The 17,142-nt window shown below is 57.2% G+C and overlaps 3 protein-coding genes across 6 annotated transcripts; all 3 read left to right on the forward strand.

The window, feature by feature from the left end:
• Positions 1 to 806: 806 nt before the first annotated feature.
• TXLNA (taxilin alpha) lies at positions 807 to 9,634 on the forward strand. 3 transcript variants are annotated; one of them, XM_082494120.1, is made up of 12 exons: positions 807 to 991; positions 2,386 to 2,537; positions 3,612 to 3,950; positions 4,462 to 4,553; positions 5,518 to 5,688; positions 6,041 to 6,235; positions 6,420 to 6,539; positions 6,826 to 6,900; positions 7,428 to 7,520; positions 7,951 to 8,046; positions 8,480 to 8,851; positions 9,168 to 9,634. In XM_082494120.1, exons 2-11 carry the CDS (start codon positions 2,420 to 2,422, stop codon positions 8,828 to 8,830), a joined length of 1,650 nt encoding a protein of 549 aa, XP_082350246.1. In that variant the 5' UTR covers positions 807 to 991; positions 2,386 to 2,419; the 3' UTR covers positions 8,831 to 8,851; positions 9,168 to 9,634. The 3 variants fall into 3 exon arrangements, with proteins under 3 accessions (XP_082350246.1, XP_082350247.1, XP_082350245.1); XM_082494121.1 differs by having other exon boundaries at positions 8,480 to 8,841; XM_082494119.1 differs by having other exon boundaries at positions 8,480 to 9,634.
• Positions 9,635 to 11,343: 1,709 nt separating this feature from the next.
• Positions 11,344 to 13,248, forward strand: CCDC28B (coiled-coil domain containing 28B). Its single transcript, XM_082494259.1, has 6 exons — positions 11,344 to 11,467; positions 11,652 to 12,084; positions 12,164 to 12,321; positions 12,407 to 12,561; positions 12,669 to 12,691; positions 13,136 to 13,248. Exons 2-6 carry the CDS (start codon positions 11,930 to 11,932, stop codon positions 13,191 to 13,193), a joined length of 549 nt encoding a protein of 182 aa, XP_082350385.1. The 5' UTR covers positions 11,344 to 11,467; positions 11,652 to 11,929; the 3' UTR covers positions 13,194 to 13,248.
• A 230-nt stretch (positions 13,249 to 13,478) lies between these two features.
• Positions 13,479 to 16,947, forward strand: IQCC (IQ motif containing C). Of its 2 annotated transcripts, none has more exons than XM_082494257.1 (5): positions 13,479 to 13,579; positions 14,143 to 14,286; positions 14,791 to 15,130; positions 15,336 to 15,454; positions 15,934 to 16,947. In XM_082494257.1, exons 1-5 carry the CDS (start codon positions 13,499 to 13,501, stop codon positions 15,973 to 15,975), a joined length of 726 nt encoding a protein of 241 aa, XP_082350383.1. In that variant the 5' UTR covers positions 13,479 to 13,498; the 3' UTR covers positions 15,976 to 16,947. The 2 variants fall into 2 exon arrangements, with proteins under 2 accessions (XP_082350383.1, XP_082350384.1); XM_082494258.1 differs by having other exon boundaries at positions 14,794 to 15,130.
• Positions 16,948 to 17,142: the final 195 nt, after the last annotated feature.

The following is a 17,142-nucleotide window of genomic DNA, read 5'->3' on the forward strand; positions in this document are numbered from 1 at the left end:
ACTTAAAAAAAAAAAAAAATCAAATCTCTGTATTTTTTATATTATATATAGGTAGATATTTGTCTAATTGGGCTTCAGAGAAAAATATATATGAAATTTCTGTAATTTATGTAAATAGAGCACTGTGAGGCAGGCACACCTGGAAATGACGGCCCTAACTCACTCACTGGTTGTCTGCTGCTTTTCCTCTGTTTACTCACGTACTGTATAAGCGACCATAGAGCTGTCTTAACGCAGAGCTGGCAGCGGAGCTCACTTAGCTGAGATTTCACTCAACGCAAGCAAACGCACGGGGCTCTGGAGAACAAAACCACGTCGGGAGAGGGGGCCGGGGGGCGGTGAGAAGCGAGGCCTGGTGCAGCTCTGCCGGGACGAGACCTTTCTTGTGAAACGAATAAACGACATCTGTGCCGTGGGTCTGGCTCCGGTCTCTGGGCCTTTGCGGGGCCGCCCTTCCCCGGGGTGGGTGAAGGGGGGGCGGCTGGGCCGGCGTTCCCTCTCGGGTGGGGGCAGGAGCCTCCACCGTGGCTCCGCGTTCCCTCAGGGGTGGCGGGAGGGCTCTCCGGTGCCTTCGGCGGAGTTCCCCGAGGCTGCTACCGACGGGGCAGGCCGCAGCTGGGCAGTGGCGCGGGGCATGCTGGGAGTTGTAGTTCCCGGGCCGCACACGCGTTCAAAGGGCATGCTGGGAGCTGTAGTCCACAGAGGTCTCCCGGTCTTTCCCGGCAGCCCCCGCGCCACCCCAGCGCTGATTGGACGGCGGCGCGGCCCGGCGCATGCGCAGCGCGCGGCCGTGGGGAGGCCCGGGCCGGAGCCGCTTCCCTCAGCGAGGCGGGAGGCGGCGGAGGCACCGCACCGGCACCGGTGAGGGGGGCCCCCAGTCCTCCCTCCCCCCTTCCCTCCGATGTACCGGCGGGCCGCCGGCTCCTGCGCGCTGATTGGCTGAGGAGAGAGGGGAGACCTGCGTCAGACCGCTGGAGCTGACGCCACGGGGGTACGTGCATGACGTCACTGCGGTGGGGGAGGACGACGACAGGGCATTAACGGAGGGCCGGGGGGAAATGCTGGACAGGGGGCACCGGGGTGGGGGTAGTGACCGGGGGGGGTTGAGGCACAGGGATACTGACGGTGAGGTCGGTGCTAATTAGGGATGGGGCAGAAATATTAATGAGGGGGGTGGGGCAGGAGCAGGGGCATTGGGGGGCGGGGGGGTGGCAGGGAGAGGGGTGGCAGTGTCAAGGGCAGGGGCTGCCGAGGAGGCCATGTCAGGGGGGGGAGGGAGGGGGGCCGGGAGAGGGGGCAAGGGCCGAGGCAGGGCCGGAGCAGCCGCCTCTGGCCCGGGGAGAGGTGCGGGAAGCGGCCGCGGTGCTGCGGGGCCGGTTACGGCCCGTCGGAGCCTCGGGAAGGGGGCGGGGGTTGCGCTATTTACAGCAGCGGAGGGAAAAAAAGAGCGCCCGAGGCTGTGGGGCAGGTGTGGGGCTGCCAGGCCTGCCGTGGGAGCGGGTACGGCCGCCAGCCCGCACGTGGGTGGATGACACATGTGCTTGGCTGCCGCCGCTGCTAATTTTCTCTCGCCTTTTTCCTTCATAAGTCCTGTCCTGGGCTGTTCTCCGAGGAAAAGCCGAGGTCTCTGTGTAACCGCTGCAAAACGGCAAAGAAAGCCGTTCTGCGCTTCTCGTGGAACAATCCCTTGCCTCTAGACTAGGAGCATCATCTGCCTCCGCTCCCTAATTAGCGCCATAAGTGGAGCAGAGGGTGCGGGTGGGAAGGGTGAGAACGTACATACCCTGCGGAGGGAGAAAGGATGAGGAGAGAGGAGCTGGGATTTGGCCTCGGTCTGTTAGCATTGACTCACGGCGATGCTGGTTAATCTTTTTGACGCTGAGCACCAGCTCTGCCAGGGGGCCGTGGGCTTTCCTCAGCTGGGCATGCAGTTTTAGTAGGTGTTGACCTTTCTGCTGTTGAGGCCTTGGTCTGGATCCCCCACTGCAGGGAGGGGGTTTCTCTGTCAGCATGCACAGGCTGCTTCGAGTTTTGAAATCCAAAAGCAAAACACAGTGGAGGCGAGGGGGAAGGACAGCCAGGCATGAGAAGACTCTGCCCAGAGGGTTAGGAGAGTTGTGTGCTGTCTGTGAGTTGGGAGAGGCTGCCTTGCCCTAGCAGGGGCTGCTTCCAGCTCTCTTTGCCTGGAAAAGGAGTTATCCTGACATGGAGACCTTTGTGGTGAGGTGCAAATTGAACATGAAACGATGCTTTCCTCAGTGCAGAGCTGCGGGTGGCAGCCTCTGCCGAGAACAAGTTCCTTCCCAGTCCAGGTTGAGGACTCCTAAAATTCTCCAAACTTTTGCTACTTAAAATTTAGTATAGCTGCTGTTTCTCTTTCTCTAGGGTTTATCAAGACTGAGCAGGGAGAAAAGTCACCATGAAGAACCAAGGTGGGGAGACCAAAGCAGCCCCGCGGCCTGCTAGCTCTTCCAAAATGAGCAGTGGTCTGGTGCTGGAGGAAGGTGACTCACCGGAGGCCGCAGCGCCCCTGGAAGGTGGGGGGTCCCTGGGGCCTGGGGCGGGCTGCTCCCTGCCTGCAGCTGATGGCAGTGCTGACAGCCTGGGCAGCGAGATGCGGGAAATACATGAGGGTGGGTTTTGAGCCTGGAAAGAGTCAGGCTGGTGCTTTCTCTGTATGAGGGTGGGCCATTGTGTCCAGCTCTTTTGGCTTTTATAAGAGCAGCTGGGATTTCCAGGGTAGAAAACCCTCATTTCTTCCTATTTCTGTGTGTGTACAGTTCTGAAGTAGTTACTGCTTCCTGACCAAAGCATCGAGTTGATTCTCACCTGAAAATGATGGGTTGTCTACTGTTGCTTAGACCTTAAGGGTCCACTGGAGAAAAGGTCAGACAACTCTTTCCTTGGGGCAGTGTAATGTTGAGTGACCAGCCCTGTTACTGACGTTTCATAAATATAACTCTGGAAGATGAAACCCAGGACTAATCGAGTAGGTGGTTTGTTAAAACTAACCCTGCCTTCTATTCTGATGCCTAGTAAATGTGGGATGTAGGAAATCCAAGGCCAGTAGAGTTAGTTTAATAACCAACTGCTGTAAGACTCTAATTTGGAGAAACTTTGGAAGCAAAGTGTACTGAAGGATGTGCTGCCTGCTCTTTCCCCAAGTGTCTGCTGTTGGGGACAAGATACCTTTGATCTGAGACAGTACAGCTGCTCTTGTATGTGAGGAGAGAGTCTAACCCAGGTTTAAAGATCTATTGTAATGTAAAAAAGCCTGGCTCTGGGGATATTAGCAGGCAGTTCTTATGAGGGAGAGCTCACGCACAACCTGCTTTCGTTAAAGGATGGTGGGGAGGGGGGGAATTTTTGCTCTTGACAGATGTCAGGGGCTTGGTCATGCTCTTGTGATCAAAAGAGAGGCTGTTAGGAATGCACCTCCATTGTCAGGGCAGCTGGCTGGAGACGCAGCCAGAACAAAGCAGCTTATGTTGCTGGAAGTTTAGCCAGCCCTGGTGCAGTGGGGTGCTCGGGAAACCTTCCCTTTGCCGTGTGTTTATAGAGACCAGAGAATAGTCAGTGTGGGGGAAGTCTCATGCTTTTGTCTCCCACAGCTCCTCTTGCGCAGGAGGACACTAAGTCCTCCCGGCCTGCCGTGCGTGACGTCTCCGAAGAGCTAAGCAGACAGCTTGAGGACATCTTGAATACATACTGTGTGGATGCCAGCCAGGAGGGTCCAGGCGAGGACGGCGGGCAGAGTGAGCCTGCAGAGCCAGAAGAAGCTGAGAAGTGTCGTAGCGAGTCCCCGAGGAACGGTGATCAGGAGACGGGCAGCCCTGAGATGAACGGGGAGAAGGAAAGCACGAAGGCGACTGAAGAGTTTCGACCTGGTGAGGAGTGTGGGGAGCGGGATCAGAAGAAAGCTCAGGAAAAGAAGAAAGCCAAGGGCCTAGGTAAGAGGTTCCCTGCTCTGGTTGTGCCGCCAGCCTGAGAACTTCAGTGCAGACATTGATTTTTATACTGCAGTAATTGAAATAAGTGCATCAGGTGCGTGATGTGCAGCAGTATTTGGAAATGATATGGGATCTTGTTTTGTGGTATGTGAGGAAATGTACTGAGTGCTGCAAAGACACTGGCTGCTGGTGGGTGCTGCTGCAGCCTCTGAATTGTGTGGATTTCCCTTCTGCTGGACACAACTCTCTCTAGCCAGCCCAGTGGTGGTTTCCCATTCTGAAAACCAGGTCCCTCCCCAGCTGTTTCAGTTGTTCACCCGCTGTATGTGGTGAAATCTGTGGGGCAGAGTCCTGAGAAGGCACTGGAGATGGTAACTCTGGCCCAGGGCAGGCACAGCTGTGAGACACGGTTTGTCTCTCCTGTCCTTGCCCTTATGAGCCAGAACCCCGTGTCAGGGATTTTATGTTTATTTATTTATTTTATTTATTTTAATTCTGTTTCTCATTCCAGGCAAAGAAATCACTTTGCTGATGCAGACGCTGAACACCCTGAGCACGCCAGAGGAGAAACTAGCAGCACTTTGCAAGAAATACGCTGAGCTGGTGAGTGCTCATTTCTTCGTTCCAGGCTCTGGGGCTGGGGGAGGACACTGCAGCAGTGAGTGCGGGAGCTGCTTGAGGAGGCAGAAGATGGCTGTAGGTTTTTTTTCTTGATGTCAAGAGGGACAGTCCAGGAACACACATGTAGCTTTGCTGTGTGTGTTCTGGGATCTCTGCAGTGCTGCATGTCCAAGTATCAGAGGACAGATGTTCCTTGGTCCAGCCAGGCGTTGTCATTTGCAGAAGTATAAGCATGGACAGGAGTATTTTTAGCAAATCTGCCTGTAAGAGGACTTCAGATCTGTTTTCTCTCTGCTCCTCTAACGTGGAAGCTGCACCCTGTCCCAGGAGTGTCCTGTGGCCAGGTCTGTTCTGCTGAGCCTGCGTGTCCCGATCTCTCTGCAGGCAGGGCCGAGCTGGGAGTTGGCAGGCCCAGCTGTGACAGAAGACCGCACAGATACCTCTCCTGTCTGCACCACTCAGTCGTTGCATTTCTGTTGATAATTTCCTAGTAAGAAATGTGCATTTGGCAGAGTCCTTATGCTGCTCCTTGTGCACATTCAGCCATACAACACACACAGAGTCTGATGCCACATTTAACGAGAGCTGGGCATAGGTCTCATTCTGTGCATGGATCTGGTACAAAGAAGTGTGGGACTGTCTATGCGTGTCTGAAGTGGATGTATTCACATTTTCCCTGTGCTCAAAGTTCTCCATTTGAGCAACATGAATCTTTCAGATTCCAGCAGGATACAAATTCAGGAAGGAGAACGGTCCTTTCCAGGGGACCTTGGGCTCTGCATTAGTCGTGCTGTGTTCAAAAGTGGCATCTTTTGCATTATAAAGCTCTTGTCCTCCTCTCAGGGCACAGAGAGCACTTCTTTGAGCCCAGTGTCCCCTCATAGGGGCGCAGCATATTGACCTGGTATGTTTTGCTGCATTTGTGCCCTCTGCTCCCCTGTCATAGCTGGAAGAGCACCGTAACTCCCAGAAACAGATGAAGATCTTGCAGAAGAAGCAGACGCAGCTGGTGCAAGAGAAGGACCACCTGCAGAGCGAGCACAGCAAGGCCATCCTGGCCCGCAGCAAGCTGGAGAGCCTGTGCCGCGAGCTGCAGAGACACAACCGCACCCTCAAGGCAAGTGTTTCGTGGGCACTATTCCAGGAGCTGCTTCATCCCAAGTGCTTGGATCACTTGCTGTGAGCCATTTTGGCAAACTTACCTTTACCAATGATTGCCCACAGTCTACCATCCAGGGCAGTGCTTTAATTTTGCTGTTAAGCCATCATTATCCACAGTGCCTGAGTGTTATTTCAGAGTATATTCACTGGAGAAAGGGAGGGGAAAGGCCCAAAGTTCCTTCCTGATTGACAGAAACAACAGTGGGAGGTTGGGCAGGTTCAGAGCATCACAGTTTGGGCAGTCTGCTCACCTGCCTGCCCAGCACAGAGGCTGACATGTCCCTGCTGTCTCTGCCCTCCTCATGCAGGAGGAGGGTGTCCAGCGTACACGGGAGGAAGAGGAGAAGCGGAGGGAGGTGACATCCCACTTTCAGGTGACGCTGAATGACATCCAGCTCCAGATGGAGCAACACAACGAGAGGAACTCCAAGCTGCGCCAGGAGAACATGGAGCTGGCAGAGCGGCTCAAGAAGCTCATCGAGCAGTACGAGCTGCGGGAGGAGGTGGGTCAGGGCAGGAGACCTGGTGTAGGGCTGCTCTGGTACCTCCATTCTGCCCAGTAAAGTGCGTTTCTGCTGCTGGAGGGGAGAAGGAGCCTCTGGGCTCTGGGATTTTCCCTTGGGGTCGCTGCCCAGACAGCAAGGACTGGGCTGAGCGTGTCAGTGACTGGTGGTGTTCCCTCGGCAGCACATTGACAAGGTGTTCAAACACAAGGACCTGCAGCAGCAGCTGGTGGACGCCAAGCTCCAACAGGCGCAGGAAATGTTGAAGGAGGCAGAGGAGAAACACCAGCGGGAGAAGGACTTTGTAAGTCTTACAGTGATTCTCCAATGGTTGTGAGTGCTTTGCTTTTTGCCTTGCCTTCTGTGGACACTTGTTGCTGTTGGATTCCTGAGTGCAGAGCCCAAATCAGATCAGGCCGTCCCAGCAGTAGCCATTCCCCCAGTGGCTTCAGGAGCAAGGCTGGAGCCCTGCTCTGCTCCTTGTGTTTCTCCCAGCCCACTCCCATCTCCAGGCCAAGCGCCAGCCCTGCAAGGGCATGTTGAGAGCCTTCCCTGATGGCAGCCAGGTAACGGCTTTTGCTCTTCCCTAGCTGCTGAAGGAAGCTGTGGAATCGCAGAGGATGTGTGAGCTGATGAAGCAGCAGGAGACCCATCTCAAGCAGCAGGTGAGTTACCCCATCTGTGCTCAGCCTGGTTATTTGGTTTGGTTTTCCTCCCTCCCTCAGTGGGGAACAACCCGGAGTTCCTTAACCTGAAAAACACAGGGGCAGGATTGCTGCTGGGTTTGGTATTGGCGAGCCTGTGTCAGCACAGTGTGAGCTGAGACTTCCTTCAGTAATTCTGCCTGCTGGGAGAAAGGGGCCTTGGTTTTTACCAGCGCATTCCCCAGTGCTGGGAGCAGTTGTGTGATCATACCTTGCTGAATCAGACCCAGCAAGTGCCTCCTGCCAAGGCCAGGAGATGTTTGCAGAACACATCAGTCTCTGAGGATGTTTCCTAACAAAGAATTTTTCCACGTTCCCTGGTACCTAATGTTGGCAGAGCAGCTCTGTGCTGCCAGTTTGTTTGTCATAAAGTCCAGTCACAAGATAACTAGCTCAGTTCTTGGCTGACCTCTCCCCTCTCCAGGGGAAGGCTGTCAGGAGGTGCTGTGGTGAGCGGTGAGGAGCTGTAACCTTGTCTCTCCTCGCAGCTGGCTCTTTACACAGAGAAGTTTGAAGAATTCCAGAACACCCTTTCCAAAAGCAGTGAAGTGTTCACGACATTTAAACAGGAGATGGAGAAGGTGGGTAACACTTTTGCTGCCCAGCAGCACTTGTGCGGGCTTGGAGGCACTGCCTGTCTGTCTCTCCTCGATGCTTCTGTGAGCTGGAAAAGCTGCAGCTTTGTAGTTTTGTTTAGTTTTACTGGTATTAAAATCAGCCACGAGCTGGCTGCTCCCTAGAAGATTGATACCATCCTTGCGCGGTGACTTGTGTCCTACCTGTGTCAGAACAAGCAGCACCACCCCTGTTCCCTGCTTTGTTGTTACCTGCTGGGTGTTTTCCTCTGGTGAAGTTGACGGCAGCAGCACAGGGAGACATTTCTCAGGACAGCAGAACCTTGCTGTCCGCGCTGGGAAAATGGGTGCCCATCTGAGGACACATGAGATGTAATTGACTGCAGTGCTCTGCCTGTGGCTCATTTGTTCCCTTTTTGTCACTGTGATTCTGTAGATGACTAAGAAAATCAAGAAGCTGGAGAAAGAGACCACTATGTACCGCTCTCGCTGGGAGAGCAGCAACAAGGCTCTCTTGGAAATGGCTGAAGAGGTGAGGAGGCTCTGGCTGTCCTGTGCGGAGGCAGGCAGCTGGTGATGCCCCGTGTGGCGTTGGGCTGGAGCTGAGGGATCGCAGGACAGCTTCTGTCTTATTGCAGGCAGGCTGGGTGGGGAGTTGTGTTTTTCCCTTCAGCCTGATTTCCTTCCCTGTACATGGCAGTAGGAGCCCTCTGTCACATGGCAGAAATGACAGTTAATTAGTGCAGAGGTGTGTGGAAGAAGTCAGATAGTCTCAGCGGCACTTGGCCTCTGGGGGGTCAAAGGAAGAAGGAAGCGGTGACGATAACATCGGGTCCTTTGAATGCCAAATGTTTGCTTGGTCACAAGTATTTTCCCCTTGAGCTTCCCTTTGAGGTTTCACCTCTCTCCCTTTCTGCCTCTCTGTCCCCAGTGTGGTAGAGTCTGAACTGCCTCTCTATTTGCAGAAAACCCTTCGGGACAAAGAGTTAGAGGGGCTTCAGGTGAAAATCCAGCGCTTGGAGAAACTCTGCCGAGCCCTGCAAACGGAGCGCAATGACCTCAATAAGAAGGTGCAGGACCTGTGTGCCCACGCGCCCCGGGCAGACACGGACCTGTTGGAGCCTTTGAAGGACCCATCTCGGGACGGCTCCGAGGCGGTGGCAGGAGGTGCTCCAGCAGAGCAGCGCCTGGCTGAGGATTGCCTTCACTCAGGAAAGCCGACGCACAGCACGGATCCTGCGGAGAGCCTGGGAGAACTGAGCATAGGAGCCTTGGGGCAGAGTGGGACTGAGGAAGGCACTCAGGGTTCCGACTGAGCCCATGTGCGGTAGGCAGAGGTAGGGCGAGGGAGGGTACTGTGAATGTTTCCGTAGACTTGAGCTGATGCCCCTCTCCTGGTCTTTGGACAGGCATGAGAGGACAGCCCTCCTGCGGATTTGAGATTTCCTAGCTTAGGTTTTTGGAGGGTTTTTAAAATTTTTATATATATATATATATATATGATATATATATGGTATGTGCAGGGCAATGTACACTTTATATATGGATATACATGAAAACTAGAATGACCCACCTCCCTGCGTGTGCGTGAATAACTAATATATGGAGACTCAATTGATCATCCCTTTCACTAGAAGACCTTGTCATTGGCAGGCTGCGACTCCCCGAAAATCTAGTGCAGCTCAGGAAAGCGGGTGTGTGGATCTGGCCCGGCACGTGGCGCTGGGACAGCTGGGTGCGTCGCCGCCTCCACCTTCACAGTGACTGTCACATCGAGTGAAAGCAAACGAGGCTGAGCAGGGGAGAACCGAAGTGTTTCCCAGCGCTGGATTCTCCCTCCCTCCTCTGTGTCAGACAGGAGGGAGCTCCTGGACTTGCTCTTCATGCCCCGGCTGGCAGCTCTCTCGTGTGCAAGGGCGAAAAACCCCTCCTCTGTCTGGGTTTTGTGTATTGAACGGGGACAAAAAAAAGCAGAGATATGGGGGTGCCCAGTTCACCCGGTCCTCCTGTGAGGCCTTTGCTCTTCCCAGAACCTGCCAATGTCTCAATAGCCTTATGATTCACAGTTGCCTCTTTGCTATACGCACATGTGCACAAGTGTATTAAACAGTTAATCCAAAGGTCTAATTCCCAAGTGTTTTGCACAAGCGCGTGTGATCAGTTGTGCAATGGGATGGGGAGGTTCCACTGAGCCCCTCTGTCCCCACATCAGGACCTCCCCGGCCCATCCCTCGGTGCCGAGTGGGTGGTCTCGGAGTTTTCCACAGAGCTGAGGCTCCAGGAGGGCGAAACCTGCGTCTGCTCCACAACCTGCTGCATGAGCCGAATCACCGGGACCAGCCCAAGGACCGTGCTGTGGGCTGGTCTCTTCCAACCCTCATGGGCCCTCCAGTCTGGCTGTGCTGGTGCTGTCACAGCCCTCCCTTTCTCCTTTCCTTCTCCTTTCTCAGAAGAGCATCTCCCAAGTGCCGCTGTGTCTGGGAGGGTCCCTGCAGCCGCTGCCCACAGGGTGAAGTGCTCGCCTGAAGGACGCTCTTGTGCTGGGAGGGTGTTAATGGACAGAACAGCACAGGGCTTGGGGGATTTCTCCTTAGTTTCTCAAGACTCTCTCTGTTCGCTATTCTTTGGGAGACCTTTACTTGCTTGAAAATCTCCTTGCTGCAGCTTCTCTTTACAACAGACTTTATTTTCAGCATTGCCTTCCTTTTGCTTGAAGCTGAAGTGAGCCGTCCGGCGCCGTTCCTCGCAGTGGATGTGTTCAGTGCAACAGCTTTGGTTTCTTTTCCAGCAATGCAGCTGCTCTTGTGTCTTCTCTCTGCCATTGTATGGTGCCCTCGCAAAGGACCTGCCTCTGCCCACGGGAGCTGCCTCCACATCCCCCTTCCCTCCACGGGGACTCCAGTGAGTTTGGGTCTAACGAAGGTGGCTGTCCGCAGCAGAGACGGGGTCTAATGAGTTTCTGCAGAGCCACAGTCTTGGACATCCACTGAAATGTGTTCCCCGGAGCTGAGTGTGGCTTTGTCTTGCGTCCCCTCGCTGTCAGCGGTGCTTCCTCCTGTGCAGGGACCCGTTTGCCTCCAGCAGCAGCCCCTGAAGAAGCAAATGTAGCTCTGGCCTGGTGGGAGCCCCCTGTTCCCAGCAGCCGGGTTGACCGAGGGCTGCAGCTGTGCTCCGGACTTTTCTCCCTGCTCTTGCAGTAAAATAAAAACCTCTTAGAAAGTCACCAACCCCTCTGTTTTTTTTTTTTCCCTTTTCCCTGTGATGGTACAGATAAGCTCTGCGAGGGCTGTATCTTCATATCCAATAGAAAAATGCCCAACAGTGGTGCTGCTGCCTCTGTTGTTTCTCATTCCTTCAGCCGTGTGCTGCCTCAGACCCCCCCTGCGGATCCGGGCACTGGTGGTATGGAACCCCCGACTGGCCAGTCCCTGGCGTCCAAAATTGTCTAAGATTGGCTTAAAGTCCTGCAAGGATTTAAGAAGCCACATTCAGTTCTGTGAGGATGAGACCTGTCCTCAGTCTCGCCCTTGTGGGAGGGTGGGAGGCTCATTCCTGCAGACGGATCCTGTGGTCACACGAGTGCGGTGACGCCAGGGGGACACGGGGTAAACTGGGGAAGGGGGCTGGAGGGGGTGGCAGGGGGGCACCCGGGGCCGCATCCTGCTCTCTCCCCACGCCTGCATGAGCTGATGCCGGTGCTGCGGTCGGGGCCAGGCCTGGCTGTCCTGCATACCACTCGGGCAGCCGGTGTCCGGCAGTGCCACCGCCCTGGGGACAGGCCGGAGGAAGTTCCCTTTCCCTTTAAATGCAAATCTCAGCCCCGGGGCTAGGACGGGTGTCCGGCGGGCTCGGGGTGTCCGGTGGGCTCGGGGTGTCCGGCAGGCTCGGGGTGTCCGGCGGGCTCGGGGACGTGGCCGGATCGGCACTGCAGGCCGGAGCGTGGCCTGGCGCAGGTCAGTGTCCCCCCCCCCACTGCAGCCGGAGGCTGCGGACAAAGGGGCTCCCACAGCCCCACCCCGCCGCTGCGAAGGGCCCCACGGGTGATGGTTCCCCCGCGGTCTGTGGCCCGTTCCTGTTGAGGGCAGCCGGGGTCGCTCGGTCCCGGGGCACGCGTGGCCGAAATCCTCTTTTCTGCAGCATTCAGGAAGACGCTGTGGCCAGGCCGGCAGCTCCCAGCCGCGTTTCAGCCCCTGGCTTTGCTCCGCGCCGCCATGCTCCAGCGCAGACGCTGGGATAACGCAGCCTGAGCGCAGCTGCTGGTGCCCGGGAACGGGGGATCCAAGGTCGGGCTTCAACCCTCCCACCGCCACCACCTCCCCTTCGGGGGACCCCAATCCTCCCCAGGGACAAGAAGCCCCACGCAGGGAAGGGGCCACCAAGAGCTGCGTCTGTCCAGTGCCCTCACGTCCGTCGGGATGGAGGACCGGAGGAAGAAGCGGAGCCCCAAGGCCTGCCTGGCCCAGCCGGCGCCCCCCGGGGCCCTGCGGCCGCTGCCGCCCAGCAAGAGCACGTCCTTCGCGCTGCCGCTGCCCACCCTGCCCTCGCCCAGGCAGCGTGCCCGGCTCAGGCGGTCAGTGCCGGTGCGGGGGTGATGGTTGGCCCCACTGCGGGGCTCGGGCGATGCCAGCCTCTCTGTTCCCCCTGTGCAGGACGAGCAAGGAGCGGGGGCGGGCGGGCGGCGTGGGGGTGGCACGGGGGGCCCCGCTGCAGCACAGCTTCCTCACTGATGTCTCCGATGTCTGCGAGATGGAGGGAGGGCTGCTCAGCCTCCTCAGCGACTTCCACTCGGGAAAGCTGCAGGCCTTCGGTGAGGGGCAAGGGGGTTGGGGGGACCAGGGGGGACTGGGGGTCCAGGGCTGGCGGGCTGTGACGGCTCTCGGCCACGGGCGCAGGGAAGGAGTGCTCCTTCGAGCAGCTGGAGCACGTGCGGGAGATGCAGGAGAAGCTGGCACGGCTGCACTTCGGCCTCGACGTCTGCGTGGAGGAGCTCCCCGAGGAGCAGAAGAAGGCGGCGGCTGACAGGAACCTGGACCAGCTGCTGGCACACGTGAGCATCACTCCCCTCGTCCCCTCCCTGGCCCTGCCGCCATGGCTGGCATCCCCACCGGCCCGGCCTCCTGCCGGCACCTCAACCCTGGCCTCTGTCTCCCACAGCTGGAGGAGCTCAGCAGCTCCATGTATCCTGGGCGGGGGGTGTTGGTGGCCGTGGCGGCAATGGCAACAGTGATGGTGGCGGAGATGGCGGTTGGCAGTGGCAATGGTGGCAGTGGTGTTGATGGCAGTGATGGTGACGATGGCGGTTGTGGCATCAATGGCGGTGATGGTGGTGGTGGCAGTTGGTGGTGACAATGGTGGTGATGGTGGTGGTTGGCGGTGGTGGTGGCAGTGGTGGTGGTGGTGGCGGTGGCGACAATGGTGGTGGTGGCGATGGTGGTGGTGGAGGCAGCAATGGCGGTGGTGGCAGTAGTGATGGAGGTGGCGGTGAAGGTGGTGGTGGCAGTTGGTGGTGGCAATGGCGGTGATGGTGGTGGTTGGTGGTAGTGATGGAGGTGGCAGTGATGGCGGTGTTGGCACTGATGGCGGTGGCGTGGGGACGGCGCTTTCCCTTGACCTGCGCTCAGACAGAAGCTGCACCTGGCCGAGAGCCCCGACCCAGAAGACGCGGCGGCCGGACCCTGACCCTGTGCCCGGCCCGGCCGGGGGGTGGCCGCCACCAGGACCCCCCACGGGAGCTCCACAGCGGCGCCACCGCCGCGCGGAAGGGCCGGTGGAGGCGACAACGGTCACATCGCGCGGGGACAGCGGGGCCGGTGGGGCCAACACCGACTCCCCCCCTCCGCCCCCCCCCCCTCCTTCGCCCCCCCCCTCCTCCGCCGCCATTTTGGTGGGACCCACCGTGACGGGGGGCGGTGGCGAGGGGGCGGGGCTTGGCGGCGCGGCCGGATGATGTCATCAGGCGGCGCCCCGTTGCCGAGACGGCGGTGATGGTCATGGCCGCGGTTCTGGGGCCGCAGGCGGAGGCGGAGGGGTGGCGGCGGCTGCTCCGCGCCGTGACCCGCCTGCAGGTGGGGGCCCGCCCGGGTCGGGGGTCCTGGGAGGGGCCGGGATGGGCGGGGACCCGTGGGGGGGACGCGGTGGAGCCCGGCTGGGAGGAGGTCCCCCCGTGGGGAAGACACCCGTGGGTGAAGCGGGGCGGCGGGGGTGGGGGGACACCCGTGGGGGAACATGGCATTGGGGGGGGGGTGTGTCACCGTGGGGGGGCCACCAGTGGGGGAACACGGCGGGGGTGTCCCCGTGGGGAGGAGGCACGCCTGGGGGGGTCCCTGTGGGGTGGACACGGCTGGATGGGGACATCAGGGAGAAGGGAGGGGGCTGCACAGCTGGGAGGGGCCCTTGGGGGTGCACAGCTGGATGGAGGGGGGGGGGGGGTCCTGGGGGGCCGTGTGCTGGGCCGTGCCGTGCCGCTGGTGCCTCATTAAAACCTGCCTTGGCTCCAGAGCTGGGACGTGTCTTGTCCTTGTGCGCCAGGCCGTGTCCCCTGGGGTGCGTGGGGAGGGGGCGGCGGGGGGCTGGGGGCGGTGGGGGGGCTCTCGCCGGCTCCGGCAGCACCTCAGCCCTGTGCCCGCAGGCCTGTGTCAGGGGTTACCTGCTGCGGAAGCGGTTTCGGAGCCTGCGGGCAGAGTACGAGGAGGTGGTGCGGGAGATCGAAGGGGACCTGAGCCAGCTGGAGTGGAGGGGACGGATCCTGCCGCGGCCCGTGTTTGTCCCCGAGGTCCGTGTGTCGGGACGGTGGGGGCTTCTGCAGCCCTGTCTGGGGGAGGGGGGGCACGGCGGGTGATGGGGCCTGGCGGACTGGGCAGATGATACTTTTGCAGCATAGTCCCAGGAACCAAATTAAAAACGATAATCACCCTGATTGGTGCCCCTGAGACCTCAACTGGGGATTTCTGCCTCCGAGTGAAGCTCCACCTCAAGTCAAATGCCTGACCTGCGCAGGTGACTCCCGTAGGTCTTGTCCCCGGGCACCCACCTCACCCGGTTGTACTGAACGGCCAGACCCTTCTGCGGCGGCTGAGCGCTGCTCTCTAATGTTTTTACCACTTCTGGAAGGAAAGCCCTTTAAAAAGTTTGCGATGGTTCAAACTAGAGCATGTGGGTGTCGTGGCAGGAGTGCTGCTAACGGCAGATCTCTGGCTGGGACAGAGCCCGCAGCACAGCCACCTTTCAGATCTTTATATCTTCTTCTTATATTTCAATCTCACATGTTGCCCTTTAGAAGCCAGCGCAAGGGAAGCGTTCAGGTCCGCACGAGGCCGTACTGAGTGACGAGGCCAGTGCAGAGAAACTGCAGGAGGAGCTGGACACCCCTGAACCAGAACGGGACTGCGGGTGCAGCAGCGTGAAACCTGCAACCCAGCCGCAAAACGAGAAAGAACTGAGCTCTGCAGGTGAAGGCGATGGAGTGAGCCCCCCAAATCTCGAGGCCGATGCTGATAAATGCACTGAAAAGGGGTGCAGCGCCCCAGCAGAGAGCGAGGACTGGCAGGATGACAGCAACGTATCCTCTGCGTGGGACAGTGCTGTCCTGGAGGCAGAGTCCCTTGAAGCCTGCCTGGGTAAGAGATGGGAGCCAGTGCACAGCGTGCACTCTCCTGCGTGGTCTGAGTGACCTGATGGTGAGTGCCAGGGGCACGGTAGGCCCTTGGAGAACCAAAACTTTGGGAATATCCTGGAGAGGTTAGAACAACTCAGTGCAAGAGAGACAGTAGGTGCAATCTGAATCTTTGTTCTAATAATGAGTTATTCTTCCATTTTTTTCAGGAATTCCACTTGAGGACATAAAGAAGCTTCCTCGAACTCGCGCGGGTCTCCAGTCCTACAGAAATCACTTGATCATGGAGTTGATGTGGTTGCAACAAGCTATTGTCAGCCGTAAAAACGTAAGGGCCTGACCCTGCCTCTTCCAAAACAGGGTGTCAGACCAGTGCCTGCGGGTAGCCAGAGTGGTGCCATCTGTGGTGGGACTGGGGTTGAACAGTGGCGGTTCAGTTACCCAAGGACTGGACTGGATGGTGGTAGTGCCGTTTTTTTTTTTTTTTTTCTTTTCTTCTTCTCTTGTGGGGTGGGGGGGAAGAACAATGAAGGAAAACAGGAGCTGTTCAGATGTGGTTACAGGCTTTGCTCCTGGCCTGCTACAGAAACATTGCTACTTTGATAACTACCCTGTCTGTACAACGCAGTGGTGTGTACCTGGGCCGCAGCCAGCGTAGTGACCTGATATTTGCTTTGCTTGAAAAGTGAGATTCCTGCATCTTCTGGCCAAGTGCAGTGATTTTGATGGCTAATCTGCGAAGGCGGGTACTTTCCTACTTCTAGGTCTCTGGGATTTAATTAACACTTGATTTTCTTTCTCTTGCAGTACTTGATGCTGAAACAGAGGCTGGGAACTCCTGACCCGTAGGAGGACATTCCTGAGCATGAGGAGCATTTGTATTGATGTGGAGAGGCAATGGAGCTGCAGCACCGCAGTTGTGATGACCTCACGGACAGCAGCAGCTTAGGGGAATTCTAGCTCCATGGGTTGACGTTTTCCACTTCAGATGAACGTGGCAAGAAAGCCTTTTCTGTCTTTTAAATGTGAATATTTGGTCAAAGCAGGGATTAAACATCACTGTGAAGCCAAGGAGGTTGTTGTGTGTCCTGGAGGGAGTCCTAGTGAGGCCTCCTTCCACAAGAACCCTATTTCTGTTGGCTGAGCTGGACGGTTGCAAGGGAAAACTGAGGCTGGGAAGACTGTCACTTACAGAAGGTGCTTTCTGACCAGCTGATTGCTTGTGGTGGAATTAAAATGCCTGAAGGTAGCAGGTGCTTTGACCTGCAGGAAAAAGCTCTTCTCTGCTGAACTGTGGGTGACCCATATGGGCATCTGAGCTGTGTATTTGGGGTGGCTCTGGACATCACAGCTCTGCAATATCTGGGACCTCCAAGCGCTCGTGGTAGGCTTTGGGGAACACCTAATTGAAGTATGAAGTTAGGAGGAGAGTTTCTTAACTTTCCTGTGCAGTTGGTGAGGAGCGATGGCACGTCAAACCTGACCTTCAGGAGATGAGGCTTGGGTCCCGACTTGCACATCTCTGGCTGTGGTACTATCTCTCTGGCAGAGTCACCTGGAGAGAACACTGTGTGCTTCAGGGAGCGAGTAAGGACTTATGGGTTTGGCACTTTGTCTGTATGTTGCTGTACTTCAAGGGCATTTGCAGTCCCTCAGAAAGGGACTTTCCGCGTAGCGCTGTGGTTCCTCACTGTGACCCTGAGTCTTCTGTGCAAACACTCTTGTGTTCCTGCTGACTGAACAGTCACTCTTGCCATGTGGCAGATGTATCTTTCTGTTCCTGATGATGCTGACTTTTTTGTGAATAAAAAGCTTTCCTCAAGCTCACTTCAGAATCTGTCTATTCCTGTCTGGCTTGCTGCCTTCTCCTGGGCTGAGCCAAGTGAGTCCATGGCCTGCTTTGACCCATGGCAACCTGTTCAGTGCAGAGGGTGGTGCATCTGCTGGGATGCAGATGTTTGTCCAGTATGAGCAGAACAGAAACCCGCTGCGCTTCTCCTGCAGGTAGCAAATGAC

Source organism: Vanellus vanellus (assembly GCF_965231255.1).
Source record: "Vanellus vanellus genome assembly, chromosome: 22".
NCBI lineage: Eukaryota > Metazoa > Chordata > Aves > Charadriiformes > Charadriidae > Vanellus > Vanellus vanellus.

Bases quoted from the DNA above. Each gene is read 5' to 3' on its own strand.
- TXLNA (XM_082494119.1), top strand. From the start codon at position 2,420: ATGAAGAACCAAGGTGGGGAGACCAAAGCAGCCCCGCGGCCTGCTAGC. The intron at 6,540-6,825 runs GTAAGTCTTACA...GCTCTTCCCTAG, and splicing joins ACCAGCGGGAGAAGGACTTT to CTGCTGAAGGAAGCTGTGGA. The intron at 8,047-8,479 runs GTGAGGAGGCTC...CTCTATTTGCAG, and splicing joins TCTTGGAAATGGCTGAAGAG to AAAACCCTTCGGGACAAAGA.
- CCDC28B (XM_082494259.1), top strand. From the start codon at position 11,930: ATGGAGGACCGGAGGAAGAAGCGGAGCCCCAAGGCCTGCCTGGCCCAG. The intron at 12,085-12,163 runs GTCAGTGCCGGT...CCCCCTGTGCAG, and splicing joins CAGCGTGCCCGGCTCAGGCG to GACGAGCAAGGAGCGGGGGC. The intron at 12,562-12,668 runs GTGAGCATCACT...TGTCTCCCACAG, and splicing joins TGGACCAGCTGCTGGCACAC to CTGGAGGAGCTCAGCAGCTC.
- IQCC (XM_082494257.1), top strand. From the start codon at position 13,499: ATGGTCATGGCCGCGGTTCTGGGGCCGCAGGCGGAGGCGGAGGGGTGG. The intron at 13,580-14,142 runs GTGGGGGCCCGC...CTGTGCCCGCAG, and splicing joins GCGCCGTGACCCGCCTGCAG to GCCTGTGTCAGGGGTTACCT. The intron at 14,287-14,790 runs GTCCGTGTGTCG...GTTGCCCTTTAG, and splicing joins GGCCCGTGTTTGTCCCCGAG to AAGCCAGCGCAAGGGAAGCG.